This window comes from Oncorhynchus nerka, linkage group LG12 (assembly GCF_034236695.1).
Source record: "Oncorhynchus nerka isolate Pitt River linkage group LG12, Oner_Uvic_2.0, whole genome shotgun sequence".
Taxonomy (NCBI): Eukaryota; Metazoa; Chordata; class Actinopteri; order Salmoniformes; family Salmonidae; genus Oncorhynchus; species Oncorhynchus nerka.
This window is the reverse complement of record NC_088407.1, coordinates 61,414,563-61,435,718: the sequence shown is the minus strand read 5'-3', so window position 1 is coordinate 61,435,718 and position 21,156 is coordinate 61,414,563. Positions and strand designations below refer to the sequence as shown.

Here is a 21,156-nt window from a genome sequence, read left to right as displayed (position 1 = left end):
TGCTCCCCTTGTTTGTAGTTTCTCTTAATTGTTGTAGAAAAGATCTCTCTCTCTCCGTGTTTCTGTCTCTGGAAAAGAAGGTGAGAGTATTGATATAGTGAATTATTCAAACAAAAATGGCGTTTATAGGCATTAACGGCAGTTGTAAATTACACACGGAATCCCAATTGAGGTGCGTGGGCAGACGACAGGGTCTGTCCTGTTCTGCACTGGGTCAGTGGAGGGGTTTGTTTTCTGGTTTCTAGGGGAGGGACGGATAGGACTTCCCCACTTCTTGCTCCCACTTTGAGCTGTGCTTTTTACATCCCAGTTTACGTCTAGTTGGCATAACTCATTTCCGCATTCCCAAATCCTCCCAGATAGGGATCACTATTTAAACGGGCTGATGCAACGGTTTCCAATTTTTAAAATATACTCTCGACCTTCAGCTGACAAGAAGAAAGGACAACTGTTGCACTCGGGATCAAAGTCAGGTAATATATTTTCGTAGTCGAGAAACATTTATTATACTGGGGCGCCACACTTGAGTTGCGAATGTGTGCAATTCATGAGTTTTTCAGTGGACAATTGTGCGCAATTGTGCAATCCCGTTCTTTCGTTCTCTTTGGATTGGGCAGCAATAGCCTAATTTAAGCATTTATGGAGTTTATAAACGTTCTTCACAAGACAACTTTACACTCAATGGTTTTCATGTTTAGTATGCACGCTTGCAGACCTACACGTTTATTCATCCCAATAAAGTGGTTCTCTTCAACTTAATTTTTCCTGAACGAACATGTATAATTGGTTTAACGTTTCATCACTGCAAAAGTCCGTTACATAACATGCATGCCATACTGAATATATAACTAATGCTTTGAAATGAGTCATGACTCAAGTGTATCATTATTAACCAGGTTTACTTTTCTTGTTGCTGTGTAAACACGGGCTTTCAGGAGTTTTACAAAAACGTGATGGAATTCTGACAATGTATCAATTTAGTAGGTAGCCTACTATTTACAGTGGACGCTGGATCTATTTTTTCTGTAAAATAAAATAGGCTTCTGGTAATAATGCTCATTTCTCAACTATTTTCAGCTCTCTGTTAAAGGTTTCTTTATTTTTTCACTTTCTGTTTTAGTATTAACTTTTCCTGTTGCATACCCAAATCATTGAGTAATGAACACATTTGTATCGTTCTTATTCATATAATACATATTTCAATTTAATTACATTTTCTAATCTGCCTTTATTGGGACATAGATTATTGGTATGAATGGTGAGGTTGCAGGTACACAGTCCTCAATTGAAAACCTCCAAAGGTGTCTTGACATGAGACATTGGATTGCTCATAAACCCTGCCTTATTGTTCACCATTCATTCCTTACTTTCACTGGGAGGGAGAAAACATGTTTCTTTGTGAATGCAATGTAACTGCGCTTTACAGGACCACAGGACATTACATTAAGATATACATTTTGTTCATTGGGCAGATGCACTTATCCAGAGCAACTTAGTCAGGGCATAAATTACCAAGATGTATTTATCTCTAATACAAGGACAACAATACATCTATTAGATCATTTTCTTAGATATCTGCAATGACTGTGTAATTGCAGTTAGCCTGCACATAAACTGTGCTATGGAGATATTTGTATTATTGTTAATTAAAATTGTCTGCACATTCTTATGGCTTTGTATACAGACGCACATTACAGTTGTTGCATAAAAAAACATTACAGGGACCTGGTTGTTGAAGTATGGGACTACTGCATAGGCTACTAAAGCTGCCACAAAGGTCATTATCATGTAGCATTGCAACTAACATCATAACAGTACTAGTTTCAACAATACCAGAGGAGTTCCACATATTACTTCCAGGTTTTTGGGCTTGGTACTTTCCTTTTGAGGAACTTTAGAACTGAAACTAATTATATGCTGAGACAAAATGATGGACATTTGCTTGTATTTTCTTGATTTAAAAATGGGTTTCAGTCTGGTACAATCAAAATGTGCACCACATAGCAAACATTGAATCACGTTCTGCACATAAGGTGAAGCAGGCTAAGACAGGTTTTGCTAAGACATACCAATATCTATTCTGTTAGTTAGCTCTCGCTCTCTATCTATCCAGGCAAAAGTTTGGACGCACTTACTCATTCCAGGGTTTTTCTTTTCTTTTTACTATTTTCTCCGTTGTAGAATATTAGTGAAGAAATAACTATGAAATAACACATGGAATCATGTAGTAACCCAAAAAGTTTTAAACAAATCAAAATACATTTTAGGTTCTTCAAAGTAGCCACCCTTTGCCTTGATGACCGCTTTGCACACTCGGGGCATTCTCTCAACCAGCTTCATGAGGAATGCTTTTCCAACAGTCTTGAAGGAGTTCCCACATATGCTGAGCACTTGTTGGCTGCTTTACCTTCACTCTGCGGTCCAACTCATCCCAAACCATCTTACTTGGGTTGAGGTTGGGTGATTGTGGAGGCCAGGTCATCTTATGCAGCACCCCATCACTCTCCTTCTTGGTAAAATAGCCCTTACACAGGCTTGAGGTGGGTTTTGGGTCATTGTCCGGTTGAAAAACAAATGTTAGTCCCACTAAGCACAAAACAGATGGGATGGTGCATCACTGCAGAATGCTGTGGTAACCATGCTGGTTAAGTGTGCCTTGAATTCCAAATAAATCACTGACAGTGTCACCAGCAAAGCACCCCCACACCATCACTCCACCTCCTCCATGCTTCATGGTGGAAACCACACATGTGGAGATCATCCATTCACCTACTCTATCAAAGACACGACGGTTAGAGCCAAAAATCAGACCAAAGGACAGATTTCCACCAGTCTAATGTCCATCGCTCGTGTTTCTTGGCCCAAGAAAGTCTCTTCTTCTTAATGGTGTCCTTTAGTAGTGGTTTCTTGCAGCAATTTGACCATGAAGTCCTGATTCACACAGTCTCCTCTGAACAGTTGATGTTGAGATGTCTGTTACTTGAACTCTGTAGCATTTATTTGGGCTGCAATCTGAGGCTGGTAACTCTAATGAACCCTTTGCCTTGACACATTTGCACACTCTTGGCATTCTCTCAACTATCTTCATGAGGTAGTTACCTGGAATGGTAAAGCTGCCAGGACTTCATGGCTTCTCTGCAGCAGAGGTAACTCTGGGTCTTCCTTTTTTGTGGCGGTCCTCATGAGAGCCAGTTTCATCATAGCACTTGATGTTTTTTGCGACTGCACTAGAATAAAGTTCTTGACATTTTCCAAATTGACTGACCATGTCTTAAAGTAATGATGGACTATCATTTCTCCTTGATTATTTGAGCTGTTCTTGCCGTAATATGGACTTGGTCTTTTACCAGATAGAGCTACCTTCTGTATACCACCCCTACCATGTCACAACACAACTGATTGGCTCAAATGCATTAAGGAAAGAAATTCCACAAATTCACTTTTAAAATGGCACAGCTGTTAATTGAAATGCATTCCAGGTAACTATCTCATGAAGATAGTTGAGAGAATGCCAAGAGTGTGCACATTTGTCAAGGCAAAGGGTGGGTACTTTGAAGAATCTAAAATATAACATATATTTTGATTTAACACTTTTGGTTACTACATGATTCCATATGTGTTATTTCATAGTTTTGATGTCTTCACTATTATTCTACAATGTATAAAATAGTAAAAAATAAAAACCCTGAATGAGTATGTCAAAACATTTGACTGGTACTGTGTGTGATATATATATATATATATATATATATATATATATATATATATATATATATATATACACACACTGACAATTACAATATTTTCATCTGTTAAGCCAAATTGGGTTGTATCTGTGCAATGGTAATATTTTAGTAAATTATTTACTTAGTTGAACAGAATTTGCTGTAAAAGGAGGGCAAATGGAAGTTGTTGGTAGATTTAGTGTTGCACATTAGGGCAGTTAGGTGGTGGAGGGAGGGGGCAGATAGAAAGGGCTAGCATATTCTTGAGTGAAACAGGCTACACTTGCATGCAAATACACAAAAACCTCGAATTACTTGTCTTGGTACCTTGCCCAGAGTGAGGTTATTGGCTTACTTTGCTTGGGTCCCATTAATTGCAACTCAACGTTGTACGACTAAACGGCATAGGCCCAAGCTGTATAGACATTTGAAGGAAACCTTCAGTACTTTCTATTATTTGGGTCAGAGGTAGGACATCCTGTATCAATGTATCCTGAGTTTTAGTTGGTGTCTGGATTACTGTACTCTTTTACTAGTTTGAAGTTTTATTAGCCGTATGTACGGGATACACATGGTATTCACCGTCCAACAAAATGCTTACTTGCAGGTTCCTTCACAACACAAATAATCAATAATAAAATATAAAAAATACAGACATAAAGTAAATGGCTCAGTACAACAGAATACATTTTTTAGCACAAGTATAATACAGGAAGGCACAATGTTTAGTCCAATATTTACACGTTTTGGAGAAGGGGGGTTTGGGAGGCAAGTGTTTAAGTTGTGCAGCATTTAGAAATCATAATAGGAGTCTGGTAGTGTGTGTGTGTGTGCTAAGTTCTGGAGAGTCTGTGCAGGTGGTCAGTCCAGTTAGTGTTCAGCAGTCTGATTGCTTGTAGATACCAACAGGCTCCGAGACAGTTTCTATCAGACCTCAAGCTCTGATACCGACTGCCTGATGGTAAGGGAGTGAACGGCTTGTGGCTGGGGTGTGTGTGGTCCTTAATGATGCTGCGGGCCTTCCTCAGGCACCGTTCTGAGTAGATTTCCTAGATGGGTGGGAGCACGGTACCAGTGATGTACTGGGCCATCTTCATCACAAGCTGGAGGGCCTTGCGGTCGTGGATGGAGCAATTTTCGTTCCAGGCCGCGTTCCAACCAGTCAGGGCGCTCTTGATGGTGCAGCAGTAGTATATAGGACCCGGGTGGCATGTGAATTTCTTCAGCTGCCTTAGGAAGTAGAGATGCTGTTGCACCCTCTTGACAAGAGTGGTGGTGTTGTTGGTCAATGTCATGTCCTCAGTGATGTGGACACGGAGGAACTTAAAACTGCTGACTCTACTGCAGTCCCGTTCATTTGAGTCAGGTCATGTTCCCTCCTCTGCTTCCTGAAGTCAACAATCAACTCCTTTGTTTTGCTGATGTTGAGGGAGAGGTTGCAAGTTCACTTACTTCCTCTCTGTAGGCTGACTTGTTGTTAGTTATCAGGCCTATATATAACTGTGGTGTCATGCAAAGCCATGCAGTCATAGGTGTATAGGAAGAGGGCCGAGGAAACTTTAAGAGTCAGTGTGGAGGAGGTGTTGCCAATCCTCACAGCCTGTGCTCTGCTCGTCAGGAAGTCCAGGGTCCAGTTGCAGAGGGTGGTGTCCAGACCCAGAGCTTTGTGTTGAGCTTGGAGGGAACAATAGTGTTGAATGCTGTACTGTAGTCAATGAACAGTATTCTCACATAGGTGTTCCTGTTGTCCAGATGTGTTACGGCTGTGTGAATAGCGATGGAAATGGCATCCTATGGCATGCTAACTTCCAAACAAAGAAAACAGTTTATGTTCTGTTTGTTTTTCCCTCATCATTCACTCAGCCATTACTTGAATGCTTGCATATCCTGCTGAGCTCAAGCTATTTCTATTTTTAGATCTTTTGGAAGGATACTGTACATTCAGAACAAAGGTATACGCTAATATGATTCTTTACCCAGGTTGTACCCCAGGGGTGTTATTTAGTTGGTGTTGTGAGTATATCTGTAAGTCCATTTCAGTCCATAATGTGGTGGGAAATGTGAAATCAGACAGTGGTATTGTCTGCAGCATGCAACAGGCTCTGATATCCTTGGGAGAGTTGTGGTATCTAGCTGTTCTTGGCTACCTCTCTCTACGCACCTTCTCTTTGATTTTAGAGCCGGTTGATTTTCATGGTAACCTTTGCATTGAATAGTAGCAAAATAATGAATGGCTGATGCAAGCTTACAAATGAGTGAGGCAACATTTTGTAGAGTCAAGCAGTTAATTTAAAATGCTTTTGTTTAAACAAGCGATATTGAGACACTGTTAAGTGAGCTACAGTGTAACCTAAACAAAGCAAAAAAAAGAAATGTCCCCTTTTCCAGACCCTGTCTTTCAAAGATAATTTGTAAAAATCCAAATGGCTTCACAGATCTTCATTGTAAAGGGTTTAAACACTGTTCCCCATGCTTGTTCAATGAACCATAAACAGTTCATGAACATGCACTTGTGGAACGGTCGTTAACTCAAATCAAATGTATTTATAAAGCCCTTCTTACATTAGCTGATATATCAAAGTGATGTACTGAAACCCAGTCTAAAACCCCAAACAGCAAGCAATGCAGGTGTAGAAGCACAGTGGCTAGGAAAAACTCCCTAGAAAGGCTAAAACCTAGGAAGAAACCTAGAGAGGAACCAAGCTATGAGGGGTGCCAGTCCTCTTCTGGCTGTGCTGGGTGGAGATTAATAACAGAACATGGCCAAGATGTTCAAATGTTCATAAATGACCAGCATGGTCAAATAATAGTAATCACAGTGAACAGGTCAGGTTTCATAGCCGCAGGCAGAACAGTTGAAACTGGAGCAGCTGCACAGCCAGGTGGACTGGGGACTACAAGGAGTCATCATGCCAGGTAGTCCTGAGGCATGGTCCTAGGGCTCAGGTCCTCCCAGAAAGAGAAAGGGAGAATTAGAGAGCATACTTGAATTTACACAGGACACCGGATAAGACAGGAGAAATACTCCAGATATAAAAGACTGTCCCTAGCCCCCCAACACAAACTACTGCAGAATAAATACTGGAGGCTGAGACAGGAGGGGTCAGGAGACACTGTGGCCCCATCCGATGATACCCCCAGACAGGGCCAAACAGGCAGAATATAATCTCACCCACTTTGCCAAAGCACAGTCCCCACACCACCACATCGTTAAGACACTAACAGCGTACAGACGGTAGGCAATTAAGGACACAGTTATGAAAACTTAGGACACTAAAGAGGCCTTTCTACTGACTCTGAAAAACACCAAAAGAAAGATGCCTAGGGTCCCTGTTCATCTACTTGAATGTGCCTTAGGCATGCTGCAAGGAGGAATGAGGACTGCAGATGTGGCCAGGGCAAAGAAATTGCAATGTCCGTACTGTGAGACGCCTAAGACAGCGCTATATGGAGACAGGACCATCAGCTGATCGTCCTCGCAGTGGTAGACCACGTGTAACAACATCTGCACAGGTTCGGTACATCTGAACATCACACCTGCGGGACAGGTGCAGAATGGCAACAACTGCCCGAGTTACACCAGGAATGCACAATCCCTCCATCAGTTCTCAGACTGTCCGCAATAGGCTGAGAGAGGCTGGACTGAGGGCTTGTAGGCCTGTTGTAAGGCAGGTCCTCACCAGACATCACCGGCAACAACGTCGCCTATGGGCACAAACCCACCGTCGCTGGACCAGACAGGACTGGCAAAAAGTGCTCTTCACTGACGAGTCGCGGTTTTGTCTCACCAGGGGTGATGGTCGGATTTGCGTTTATCATAGAAAGAATGAGCGTTACACCGAGACCTGTAATCTGGGGCTGGATCGATTTGGATGTGGAGGGTCCATCGTGGTCTGGGGCGGTGTGTCACAGCATCATCGGACTGAGCTTGTTGTCATTGCATAGGACTGAGCTTGTCATTGCAGGCAATCTCAATGCTGTGCGTTACAGGGAAGACATCCTCCTCCCTCATGTGGTACCCTTCCTGCAGGCTCATTCTGACATGACCCTCCAGCATGACAATGCCACCAGCCATACTGCTTGTTCTGTGCGTGATTTCCTGCAAGACAGGAATGTCAGTGTTCTGCCATGGCCAGCAACGAGCCCGGATCTCAATCCCATTGAGCACATCTGGGACCTGTTGGATCGGAGGGTGAGGGCTAGGACCATTCCCCTCAGAAATGTCTGGGAACTTGCAGGTGCCTTGGTGAAGGACTGGGGTAACATCTCACAGCTTTAAATGGCAAATCTGGTGCAGTCCATGAGAGAGCGAGAGTTGCACCCCTTCTGAAAAAACCTACACTCGATCCCTCCGATGTCAACAACTACAGACCAGTATCCCTTCTTTCTTTTCTCTCCAAAACTCTTGAACGTGACGTCCTTGGCCAGCTCTCCCGCTATCTCTCTCAGAATGACCTTCTTGATCCAAATCAGTCAGGTTTCAAGACTAGTCATTCAACTGAGACTGCTCTTCTCTGTATCACGGAGGCGCTCCGCACTGCTAAAGCTAACTCTCTCTCCTCTGCTCTCATCCTTCTAGACCTATCGGCTGCCTTCGATACTCCTCTCCACCCTCTCTGAGTTGGGCATCTCCGGCGCGGCCCACGCTTGGATTGCATCCTACCTGACAGGTCGCTCCTACCAGGTGGCGTGGCTCTCACCACTGGCGTCCCCCAGGGCTCTGTTCTAGGCCCTCTCCTATTCTCGCTATACACCAAGTCACTTGGCTCTGTCATAACCTCACACGGTCTCTCCTATCATTGCTATGCAGACGACACACAATTAATCTTCTCCTTTCCCCCTTCTGATGACCAGGTGGCGAATCGCATCTCTGCATGTCTGGCAGACATATCAGTGTGGATGACGGATCACCACCTCAAGCTGAACCTCGGCAAGACGGAGCTGCTCTTCCTCCCGGGGAAGGACTGCCCGTTCCATGATCTCGCCATCACGGTTGACAACTCCATTGTGTCCTCCTCCCAGAGCGCTAAGAACCTTGGCGTGATCCTGGACAACACCCTGTCGTTCTCAACTAACATCAAGGCGGTGGCCCGTTCCTGTAGGTTCATGCTCTACAACATCCGCAGAGTACGACCCTGCCTCACACAGGAAGCGGCGCAGGTCCTAATCCAGGCACTTGTCATCTCCCGTCTGGATTACTGCAACTCGCTGTTGGCTGGGCTCCCTGCCTGTGCCATTAAACCCCTACAACTCATCCAGAACGCCGCAGCCCGTCTGGTGTTCAACCTTCCCAAGTTCTCTCACGTCACCCCGCTCCTCCGCTCTCTCCACTGGCTTCCCGTTGAAGCTCGCATCCGCTACAAGACCATGGTGCTTGCCTACGGAGCTGTGAGGGGAACGGCACCTCAGTACCTCCAGGCTCTGATCAGGCCCTACACCCAAACAAGGGCACTGCGTTCATCCACCTCTGGCCTGCTCGCCTCCCTACCACTGAGGAAGTACAGTTCCCGCTCAGCCCAGTCAAAACTGTTCACTGCTCTGGCCCCCCAATGGTGGAACAAACTCCCTCACGACGCCAGGACAGCGGAGTCAATCACCACCTTCCGGAGACACCTGAAACCCCACCTCTTTAAGGAATACCTAGGAAAGGATAAAGTAATCCTTCTCACCCCCCCTCCCTTAAAAGATTTAGATGCACTATTGTAAAGTGGCGGTTCCACTGGATGTCATAAGGTGAACGCAGCAATTTGTAAGTCGCTCTGGATAAGAGCGTCTGCTAAATGACTTAAATGTAATGTAAAATGAGGAGATTCATTGCAGTACTTAATGCAGCTGGTGGCCACACCAGATAGGGACTGTTACTTTTGATCTTGACCCTCCCCTTTGTTCAGGGACACATTATTCCATTTATGTTAGGCACATGTCTGCGGAACCTGTTCAGTTTGTCTCAGTTGTTGAATCTTGTTATGTTCATACAAATATTTACACATGTTTAGTTTGCTGAAAATAAACGCAGTTGACAGTGAGAGGACGTTTCTTCTTTTGCTGAGTTTATATACCCTATCTATCATCCTACCAAATTAATTACTTGCTACTCTCCTGGGAATAGAAGCAGATGTCCTTGCGAAACGTAGTGCATTCGGAAAGTATTCAGACTCCTAGACTCTTTCCAAATGTTGTTACGTTTCAGCCTTATTCTTAAACTGATTAAGTAGTTTTTTCCCCTCATCAATCTACACACAATTACCCCATAATAACAAAGCCAAAACAGGGTTTTAGACATTTGCAAATGTATTGGAAAAAAGAGATGTGATAAGTATTCAGACCCTATACTCAGTACTTTGTTGAAGCACCTTTGGCAGCGATTACAGCCTCAAGTCTTCTTTGGTATGACACTACAAGCTTGGCACACCTGTATTTGGGGAGTTTCTCCCATTCTTTGCTGCAGATCCTCAAGCTATGTCAGATTGGATGGGGAGATTCGGGTCTCCAGTCCTGGCTCTGTCACTCAAGGACATTCAGAGACTTGTCCCGAAGCCACTCCTGCGTTGTCTTGGCTGTGTGCTTAGGGTCATTGTCCTGTTGGAAGGTGAAACTTCGCCCCCAGTTTGAGGTCCTGAGCACTCTGGAGCAGGTTTTCATCAAGGCTCTCTCTGTACTTTGCTCTGTTCATCTTTCCCTTGATCCTGACTAGCCTCCCAGTCCATAGTCCATGCTGCTGAAAAACATCCCCACAGCATGATCCTGCCACCACCATGCTTCACCTTAGGGATGTTGCCAGGTTTCCTCCAGATGTGACACTTGGCATTTAGGCCAAATAGTTCAGTCATGGTTTCATCAGACCAGAGAATCTTGTTTCTAATGGTCTGAGAGTCTCTGTTAGGTGCCTTTTGGCAAACTCCAAGCGGACTGTCATGTGCCCTTTGCTGAGGAGTGGCTTCCGTCTGAACACTCTGCCATAAAGGCCTGGTTGGTGGAGTGCTGCAGAGATGGTTGTCCTTCTGGAAGGTTCTCTCATCTCCACAGAGGAACTCTGGAGCTCTGTCAGAGTGATCATCGGGTTCTTGGTCACCTCCCTGACCAAGGCCCTTCTCCCCTGATTGCTCAGTTTGGCCGGGCAGCCAGTTCTAGGAAGAGTCTGGGTGGTTACAAACCTCTTCCATTTAAGAATGATGGAGGCCATTGTGTTCTTGGGAACCTTCAATGCTGCGGATATTTGTTGGAACCCTTCCCCAGATCTGTGCCTCGACACAATTATGTCTCGGAGCTCTACGGACAATTCATTCGACCTCATGGCTTGGTTTTTGCTCTGTCATGCACTGTCAACTGTGGGACCTTATATAGACAGGCATGTCCCTTTCCAAATCATGTCCAGTCAATTGTATTTACCACCGGTGGACTCAAAGTTGTAAACATCTCAAGGATGATCAATGGGAACAGGATGCACCTGAGCTCAATTTCAAATCTCATAGCAAAGGGTGTCAATACTTATGTAAATAAGGTATTTCTGTTTTTTATTTGTAATACATTTGCAGAAATTTCAAAAAATCTGTTTTCACTTTGGCATTATAGGGTGTTGTGTGTAGATTCATGATTTTTTAATATTTATTTAATCCATTTTAGATTAAGGCTGTAACGTAACAAAATGTGGAAAAAATGAAGGGGTCTGTATACTTTCCGAATGCACTGTATATCACTACAGTTATAAACCAAACAGATTTACAGGCAAGATGCCGGTGAACAAGTATGACACCATAGCTCTTGGATAGTGTCAGTTTAGTCAGACAAAATAGAAGGAGAAGGGATAGAGGAAGGGCCTTTATCAGAGAACCAGGGTTGGCCACATTGTCCTGAGATCCTCCAGCCACATTCCACCTCGCTGACATGGAGAAAAGGCTCATATGGAGGAAAACATGGGAAATGGATGTTTGTTGGCAATGGCAGTCTGTAGCTCTCCGTGGGATAAAGTGGAACGTGTCTGAGTCTACTTTTGTGCAGGGTTGTGTGCCTCTCTTGGCCTTCTTGGGAATAAAAAAAAAAACCACATAGATCCTTGCCAAGACCTCTGTAAATGGGAGTATACATACATTCCAGAAAAAAGAGAGATGAAATAATAAAATGGCCTAATGGGAGACAGCCTCGGCCTCCTGCTCTGCAACATGCCAACATTTCATTAGAGAAGGCTGCCAGGGAAACCAGGTGCACTCGTGGAAATGACACATTTAAGCCCTTTAGCAGACTGAAATGAAAGTAAACCAATTATCTGTCTACTATACCAAAACTAGAAGCAGGTTTGAAATGTGAATATTTTGAGTAAAATGTATTCAGATCTTTTACTCTGGTACAGCTGCAAAATGTTGTGAAATATTCAGAACATGGGGACAAGGTGGTGAATTGTACATCTCAATCCACATCTTCGATTTTCTTCATGTATTTTCCTGCCCTTTTGTCCCTGTTCCTATCAGCTGTGGTCACGGCTGGGTCTTATATGATGCCGGGACCAATCCCAGATCCTCGGATGACAGCCGGCTCATTGCCCAGCCTGGGTCCCCTGGCAGGGATCCCGTACACCACACTGACTGACCAGCTCAAATACACCAACCTCCGGGAACTGGGGGCCATGCTCTCTCCACTGCACTTCCTGGGCAAGCTAGGGAAGAGGCCCCTAACCATCAAAACAGAGGTGAGATTGAAAGTTTTGCTTTGGTTCTTGAAGATGTTGTCAGAAGTTGAAATCCAGATATCTTTCAGGTAATTTTACTGTTTAAGACCATTCATTTTTTTGTTTTGTTTTTTGTAACTTTTCTAACCATCACAGAAGTTTGAAAACATAATGTTTTGTTCCCAGACCTCAGAGGGACTTAAGTGTCTACCTAAAGGTCCAATGCAGCTGTTTTTATCTCAATATCAAATCATTTCTAGATAACAATTAAATACCTTATTGTGATTGTTTTAAATTAAAATGGTCAAAAAGAAACAAAAATAGCCTCTTTTAGCGAAGAGCAACTTATCAAGCAAGAACAGCATGGGTGCTGTTTATATGAACCTGTTTTCCCATTGCCTCTATCAAAATGTCGTGGGGCAATGGATAGGCGTGAGCGTTGGTAAACAAACTTTTTGCCCTGTTTATTTCATTTTTTACTTTGCATCCATGGTTAGTGATTTCACCAAAATGTTGGTTATTTTTCGGGTTTTAAACAACTTATTGACTGACTTCGGTTCAATTATTTGAATTTCATTTAGTTCCTTTTTCTTCTTTGAACTCCATGTGCACATTGCTCTAGAAATAAATCCAATCCCGTTTGAACTGTAAGGAGTTGTAGTTTCCAACAGGCCAATATTCTACATACTTTAGTGTATTAAACTGTGGTAATTAACAACAATGACCATAATCCATAGCGCATCTACTTGGTCTGTGTATCATTTACGACTGCTATGGAAGAGACAAGAATTCGCAATCGTGAGGACATAGAGAGCATAGAGGTCTCTTTACCTGAAAATGCAGGATCAAAGTGATTGATAGTTGGTATTCAGCCATCATAAAAGTATGCCTTATTTACTTAGAAGAACTACAAAATAGTGATTTTTGTCAGGCAGCACAGGCAGCAGCTCCACAGAGATGAGATGATGACTTGCTTGGAATGAAATAGTAATCAAATAAAATGCACAACTGAAATATTTTATTAAAGTGAATAAATTATAGTTTGTATGTGTTAAGCAGTAATGAATGGGCAATCATGGAACTTTTATTAATCGTTTTATTCTGTGTTACAGCATTCAACCAAAATAATTGAAACCGAAAACAGTAATTATTTTTTACAATTATTTTATCGAAACACCAGGATCCTGAAGTCGCCTCTTCACTGTTGACATTGAGACTGGTGTTTTGCGGGTACCATTTAATGAAGCTGCCAGTTGAGGACTTGTGAGAGGCATCTGTTTCTCAAACTAGACACTCTAATGTACTTGTCTTCTTTCTCAGTTGTGCACCGGGCCTCCCACTCTTTCTATTCTGGTTAGAGACCGTTTGTGCTGTTCTGTGAAGGGGTAGGCCATTTTGATTGTCTTTCTCTCTCTGAGTCAATTACTCACCAAATTTTATGCGCTGCAGTGCTAGCTAGCTGTATCTTATGCTTTCAGTACTAGATTAGTTATCTGATCCTTTGATTGGGTGGACAACATGTGAGTTCATGCTGCAAGAGCTCTGATAGGTTGGAGGACGTCCTCTGGAAGTTGTCATAATTACTGTTTAAATCTATGGAAGGGGGTGAGAACGAAGAGCCTCCTAGGTTTTGTATTTGAAGTCAATATAACAAGAGGAGGAGGGAAGCTAGCTGTCCTCCGGCTACACCATGGAGTGCTGTTGAGGCTACTGTAGACCTTCATTGCAAAACAGTGTGTTTTAATACATTATTTGGTGAAATGTGAATCTATTTAGTATAGTTTTGTCTAAATGTTTTACATTTATTTTTATGAAGTTCACTGAGGAGGATGGTCCTCCCCTTCCTCCTCTGAGGAGCCTCCGCTGACATGCATGCATACAGTACCAGTCAAATGTTTGGACACACCTACTCATTCCAGGGTTTTTCTTTATTTTTATGATTTTCTACGTTGTAGAATAATAGTGAAGACATCAAAACTATGAAATTACACACATGGAATCATGTAGTAACCCAAAAAGTTTTCAACAAATCAAAATATATTTGAGATTCTTCAATGTACCCACCCTTTGCCTTGATGACAGCTTTGCACACTCTTGGCATTCTCTCAACCAGATTCATGAGGTCGACACTTGGAATACATTTCAAATTCAAGTGAATTTGTGGAATATCTTACCTTAATGCGTTTCAGCCAATCAGTTGCGTTGTGACAAGGTAGGGGTGTAGCCCTATTTGGTAAAAAACAAGTCCATATTATGGCAAGAACAGCTCAAATAAGTAAAGAAAAAATGACAGTCCATCATTACTTTAAGACATGAAGGTCAGTCAATCCGTAAAATTTCAAGAACTTTCTAAATTTCTTCTAGTGCAGTCGCAAAAATCATCAAGCGCTGTCATGAAACTGGCTCTCATGAGGACCACCATGAAAGGAAGATCCAGAGTTACCTCTGCTGCAGAGGATAAGTTCATTGGTTACCAGACTCAGCAATCGGCAGTTAACTGCACCTCAGATTACAGCTCAAATAAATGCTTCAGAGTTCAAGTAACACACTTCTCAACATGAACTGTTCAGAGGAGACTGTGTGAATCAGACGTTCATGCTCGAATTGCAGCAAAGAAACCACTACTAAAGGACACCAATAATAAGAGGCTTGCTTGGGCCAAGAAACAGGAGCAATGGACATTAGACCGGTGGAAATCGGACCTTTTGGCCTGATCAGTCCAAATTTGAGATTTTTGGTTACATCTGCCGTGTCTTTGTGAGACTCAGAGTATGTGTGGTTTTCACCGTGAAGCGTGGAGGAGGTGTGGGGGTGCTTTGTTGGTGACGCTGTCAGTGATTTATTTAGAGTTCAAGGTACACTTAACCAGCATGGCTACCACAGCATTCAGCAGCGATACACCAGTCCATCTGGTTTGCACTTAGTCCCACTATCATTTGTTTTTCAACAGCTGTGTAAGGGCTATTTGACCAAGAAGGAGAGTGATAAAGTGCTGCATCAGATGACCTGGCCTTCACAATCACCTGACCTCAACCCAATTGAGATGGTTTGGGATGAGTTGGACTGCAGAGTGAAGGAAAAGTAGACACAACAAGTGCTCAGCATATGTGGGAACTCCTTCAAGACGGTTGGAAAAGCATTCCTCATGAAGCTGGTTGAGAGAATGCTAAGGGTGTCCAAAGCTGTTGTCAAGGCAAAGGGTGGCTACTTTGAAGAATCTCAAATATATTTTAAAACTGGTTTGGTTACTACATGATTCCATATGTGTTATTTCATAGTTTTGATGTCTTTACTATTATTCAACGTTTGGGTGTGTGTCACAGAATATCATGTTTTTGATTGTACTGGGCCTTTAATGTTGACCAATAGCATCACCTATTGGACAGAATTATCATTAAAACAAGTAACCCGCTTTTAGATTGTTTCCTGCAGTTGAACTGTAATTGCGGGGTCCATTTTCCACCTTGTTCGGTTTTAAAATACGTTTGCATTTTCCTTTAATGTAGAGAGATGAGGAAGAAGACAGGAGGAAACGAAGGAGAGAGAAAAACAAAGTAGCAGCAGCACGCTGTAGAAACAAAAAAAAGGAGAGGACAGACTATCTACAAAGGGTGAGAGGTTTTTCTTTAATGAAATGTGAAATAATTCTCCAGTTTTCTAGGAATAAGTAATGATCTTCCTGCCCCCACTGTCTCAGGAATCAGAGAGACTAGAGGTGATGAACTCTGAACTCAAAGCTCAGATTGAGGAGCTGAAGCATGAGCGGCAGCAGCTGATCATCATGTTGAATCACCACCGCCCAACGTGCATAGTCAGGACGGACAGCGTCAAGACCCCTGAGAGTGAAGCCAACCCCCTGCTGGAGCAACTGGAAGGCTAGTGATGTCTCAGGACTCTGAGCTGAAGAGCAGGGTGTTGTTACAGTTTACAGTGAAGCCCCACTCCGGTCAGCTAGCAGCACTTCGGTATCTCTGGGTTCCTGGCTTAGAGGCAAACCAGCTAAGCACACCTGCCTGGAGCCAGAGAGCCTTTACACACAAATGTGACCCAATGTGATTGGACTTTGTGCTGGCAGTTAAACACATTTATTTTGATGTGTTGTTATTGTTTCCATTCAGGTCCCCATAGCCTCAGCCACTATCACTGTAAATAAATACATACATGGCTAAATGCAGCTTGGTGAGAAATACTCCCACTCCTGGGCAACGTGACAGATCTCTCAGGCCCCATAGGCACAGTCAGAACTTGTCCTATGTTTGTTTTTACTTGTGTACTGGTTATGAACTAGTATGGTTTTTGAATATATTTTTTTCTCTGTATTACAGTATGTGCTGATGGCAGACCGGTTGAGACGTTTTATTTTTGTTGGCGCAGGCGTCATATATGCACATAGCCTATGTATGGACTGTTTACATTGTAGTTGGTCTGCTATTGCTTCCAAATATGGTTCTTATTTTTAAACTTACTGTATATTATATCATATAGACACATATAAGCGATCACAAAAAGTGATACATTTTGTATTTCTGTTAAATAAATAGTTCCTTTCTCCTTTTCTCATGGTTTAGGTTATGGTTATGGTTTCTATTCAAATGGTCATTTATTCCGTGATATGAATAATGGCATTACACAAATCCTAATTGTAAACGATATCATACTGTAAGTCCATGTAAATACAGCTGATGATTTGTCTATAGGGTTATTTAAATCAGCTGCCTGATTTGATCACTCTTCTCATTCATTTGTTTACAGGGTAAATGTAGTTTGACACTACCATCTGATGGCAGATATTCATATAGGTTTTGGCTTGGGAGGCTATATGGACCGTAGAGTAGATGTTCAAACCAGATATGGACACGCCTGGTGCCCAAATTGATGACCTATTATTTAAATAAATAAATCACTTTTTAATTTTTTTTACAAGATAGGCTAATTGATAACAACTTCTCATTTACAACTGTGACCTGGCCAAGATAAAGCAAAGCAGTGCGACAACAACACAGAGTTACACATGGAATAAACAAAACATACAGTCAATAACACAATAGAAAAAAGTCTATATACTGTGTGTGCAAATGAGGTAAGATAAGGGAGGTAAGGCAATAAATAGGCCATAGTGGCAAAATAATTACAATTGAGCAATTATACATTGGTGTGATAGACTGGAGTGACAGATGTGCAGAAGATGAATGTGCAAGTAGAGATACTGGGCTGCAAAGGAGAGAAAAAAAACAGTATGGGGATGAGATAGTTGGATGGGCTATGTACAGGTACAGTGATCTGTGAGCGGCTCTGACAGCTGGTGCTTAAAGTTAGTGAGGGAGATTCAGTGATTTTTGCAATTCGTTCCAGTCATTGGCAGCAGAGAACTGGAAGGAAAGGCGGCCAAAGGAGGAATAGGCCTTGGGGTGACCAGTGAAATATACCTGCTGGAGTGTGTGCTACGGGTGGGTGCTGCTGTGGTGACAAGGTGAGCTGAGATAAGGCAGGGCTTTACCTAGCAAAGACTAAAAGATGACTTGGATCCAGTGGGTTTGGCGACGAATATGAAGCGAGGGCCAGCCAACGAGAGCATACAAGTCGCAGTGGTGGGTAGTATATGGGGATTTGGTGACAAAACGGATGGCACTGTGATAGACTGCATCCAATTTGCTGAGTAGAGTGTTGGAGGCTATTTTGTAAATGAAATCGCCAAAGTCAAGGATCGGTAGGAGAGTCAGTTTAACAAGGGTATGTTTGCCTGCATGAGTGAAGGATGCTTTGTTTGCGAAATAGGAAGCCAATTCTAGATTTAATTTAGGATTGGAGATGCTTAATGTGAGTCTGGAAGGAGAGTTTACAGTCTAACCTGACACCTAGGTATTTGTAGTTGTCCACATATTCTAAGTCAGAACCGTCCAGAGTAGTGATGCTGGACGGGCGAGCAGGTGTGGGCAGCGATCGGTTGAAGAGAATGCATTTAGCTTTACTTGAATTTCAGAGCAGTTGGAGGCCACGGAAGGAGAGTTGTATGGCATTGAAGCTCGGCTGGAGGGTTGTTAACACAGTGTCCAAAGAAGGGCCAGATGTATACAGAATTGTGTCGTCTGCGTAGAGGTGGATCAGAGACTCACCAGCAGCAAGAGCGACATCATTGATGTATACATAGAAGATAGTCGGCCCAAGAATTGAACCCTGTGGCACCCCCATAGAGACTGCCAGAGGCCCGGACAACAGGCCCTCCAATTTGACACACTGAACTCTTATCAGAGAAGTAGTTGGTGAACCAGGCGAGGCAATCATTTCAGATGGCGGTTAAGATATCGTTTAGGACCTTGAGCGTGGCTGAGGTGCACCCATGACCAGCTCTGAAACCAGATTGCATAGCGGAGAAGGTGCGGTGGGATTCGAAATGGTCGGTAATCTGTTTGTTGACTTGGCTTTCGAAGACCTTAGAAAGGCAGGGTAGGATAGATATAGGTCTGTAGAAGTTTGGGTCTAGAGTTTCCCCCCCTTTGAAGAGGGGGATATGTTCCGCATTGCGGCGAACAACAACATTGACGAATACGCTGAGTTGGTGAGCGGGTTTATTTGCAAGTGCATCGGCCATGTCGTACCCACAGCGTCTATTAAAGCATTCTCAAACCAGAAACCGTGGATTGATGACAGCATTCACGCAAAACTGAAAGCACGAACCACTGCTTTTAATCAGGGCAAGGTGACCGGAAACATGACCGAATACACACAGTGTAGCTATTCCCTCCGCAAGGCAATCAAACAAGCTAAGTGTCAGTATAGAGACAAAGTAGAGTCGCAATTCAATGGCTCAGACACGAGAGGCATGTGGCAGGGTCTACAGTCAATCATGGACTACAAAAGGAAAACCAGCCCCGTCGCGGACCAGGATGTCTTGCTCCCAGAGAGACTAACCAACTTCTTTAATCGCTTTGAGGACAATACTGACACGTCCCGCTACCAAAACTTGCGGGCTCTCCTTCACTGCAGCATTTAACATTTAAACATGTCAACCCTCGCAAGGCTGCAGGCCCAGACGGCATCCCCAGCCGCGTCCTCAGAGCATGCGCAGACCAGCTGGCTGGTGTGTTTACTGACATATTCAATCAATCCTTATCCCAGTCTGCTGTCCCCACATGCTTCAAGAGGGCCACCATTGTTCCTGTTCCCAAGAAAGCTAAGGTAAATGAGCTAAATGACTACCGCCCCGTAGCACTCACTTCCGTCAACATGAAGTGCTTTGAGAGGCTAGTCAAGGACCATATCACCTCCACCCTACCTGACACCCTAGACCCACTCCAATTAGCTTACCGCCCCAATAGGTCCATAGACGACGCAATCACACTGCACACTGCCCTGACCCATCTGGACAAGAGGAATACCTATGTGAGAATGCTGTTCATCGAATACAGCTCAGCATTTAACACCATAGTACCCTCCAAACTCGTCATCAAGCTCGAGACACCCGCCTTGTGCAACTGGGTCCTGGACTTCCTGACGGGCCGCCCCCAGGTGGTGAGGGTAAGTAACAACATCTCCACCCCGCTGATTCTCAACACTGGGGCCCCACAAGGGTGCATTCTCAGCCCTCTCCTGTACTCCCTGTTCACCCACGACTGCGTGGCCATGCACGCCTCCAACTCAATCATCAAGTATACACTTCCGGCGCCGACAGAGATGGCCGCCTCGCTTCGCATTCCTATGAAACTATGCAGTTTTTTTTTTACGTGTTATTTCTTACATTAGTACCCCAGGTCATCTTAGGTTTCATTACATACAGTCGAGAAGAACTACTGAATATAAGATCAGCGTCAACTCACCATCAGTACGACCAAGAATATGTTTTTCGCGACGCGGATCCGGTGTTCTGCATTTCAAACAGGACAACGGTATGGATCCCAGGCAGCGACCCAATAAAACGACTCCGAAAGAGAGGGAAACGAGGCGGTCTTCTGGTCAGACTCCGGAGACGGGCACACCGTGCACCACTCCCTAGCATTCTTCTTGCCAATGTCCAGTCTCTTGACAACAAGGTTGATGAAATCCGAGCAAGGGTAGCATTCCAGAGGGACATCAGAGACTGTAACGTTCTTTGCTTCACGGAAACATGGCTCACTGGAGAGACGCTATCCGAGGCGGTGCAGCCAACGGGTTTCTCCACGCATCGCGCCGACAGAAACAAACATCTTTCTGGTAAGAAGAGGGGCGGGCGTATGCCTTATGGCGAACGAGACATGGTGTGATGAAAGAAACATACAGGAACTCAAATCCTTCTGTTCACCTGATATAGAATTCCTCACAATCAAATGTAGACCGCATTATCTACCAAGAGAATTCTCTTCGATTATAATCACAGCCGTATATATCCCCCAAGCAGACACATCGATGGCTCTGAACAAACTTTATTTAACTCTTTGCAAACTGGAAACCATTTATCCGGAGGCTGCATTCATTGTAGCTGGGGATTTTAACAAGGCTAATCTGAAAACAAGACTCCCTAAATTTTATCAGCATATCGATTGCGCAACCAGGGGTGGAAAAACCTTGGATCATTGTTACTCTAACTTCCGCGACGCATATAAGGCCCTGCCCCGCCCCCCTTTCGGAAAAGCTGACCACGACTCCATTTTGTTGATCCCTGCCTACAGACAGAAACTAAAACAAGAGGCTCCCACGCTGAGGTCTGTCCAACGCTGGTCCGACCAAGCTGACTCCACACTCCAAGACTGCTTCCATTACGTGGACTGGGATATGTTTCGTATTGCGTCAGATAAC

At 43.7% G+C, this 21,156-nt stretch overlaps 1 protein-coding gene across 1 annotated transcript; it reads left to right on the top strand.

The window, feature by feature from the left end:
* Nucleotides 1-211: 211 nt before the first annotated feature.
* LOC115138510 (jun dimerization protein 2-like) lies at nt 212-16,942 on the top strand. The gene is made up of 4 exons (XM_029675412.2): nt 212-473; nt 12,191-12,408; nt 15,894-15,998; nt 16,085-16,942. Exons 1-4 carry the CDS (start codon nt 386-388, stop codon nt 16,265-16,267), a joined length of 594 nt encoding a protein of 197 aa, XP_029531272.1. The 5' UTR covers nt 212-385; the 3' UTR covers nt 16,268-16,942.
* The last annotated feature ends 4,214 nt before the right edge of the window (nt 16,943-21,156 follow it).

Bases quoted from the DNA above. Each gene is read 5' to 3' on its own strand.
- LOC115138510 (XM_029675412.2), top strand. From the start codon at position 386: ATGCAACGGTTTCCAATTTTTAAAATATACTCTCGACCTTCAGCTGAC. The intron at 474-12,190 runs GTAATATATTTT...TGTTCCTATCAG, and splicing joins GCACTCGGGATCAAAGTCAG to CTGTGGTCACGGCTGGGTCT. The intron at 15,999-16,084 runs GTGAGAGGTTTT...CCACTGTCTCAG, and splicing joins GGACAGACTATCTACAAAGG to GAATCAGAGAGACTAGAGGT.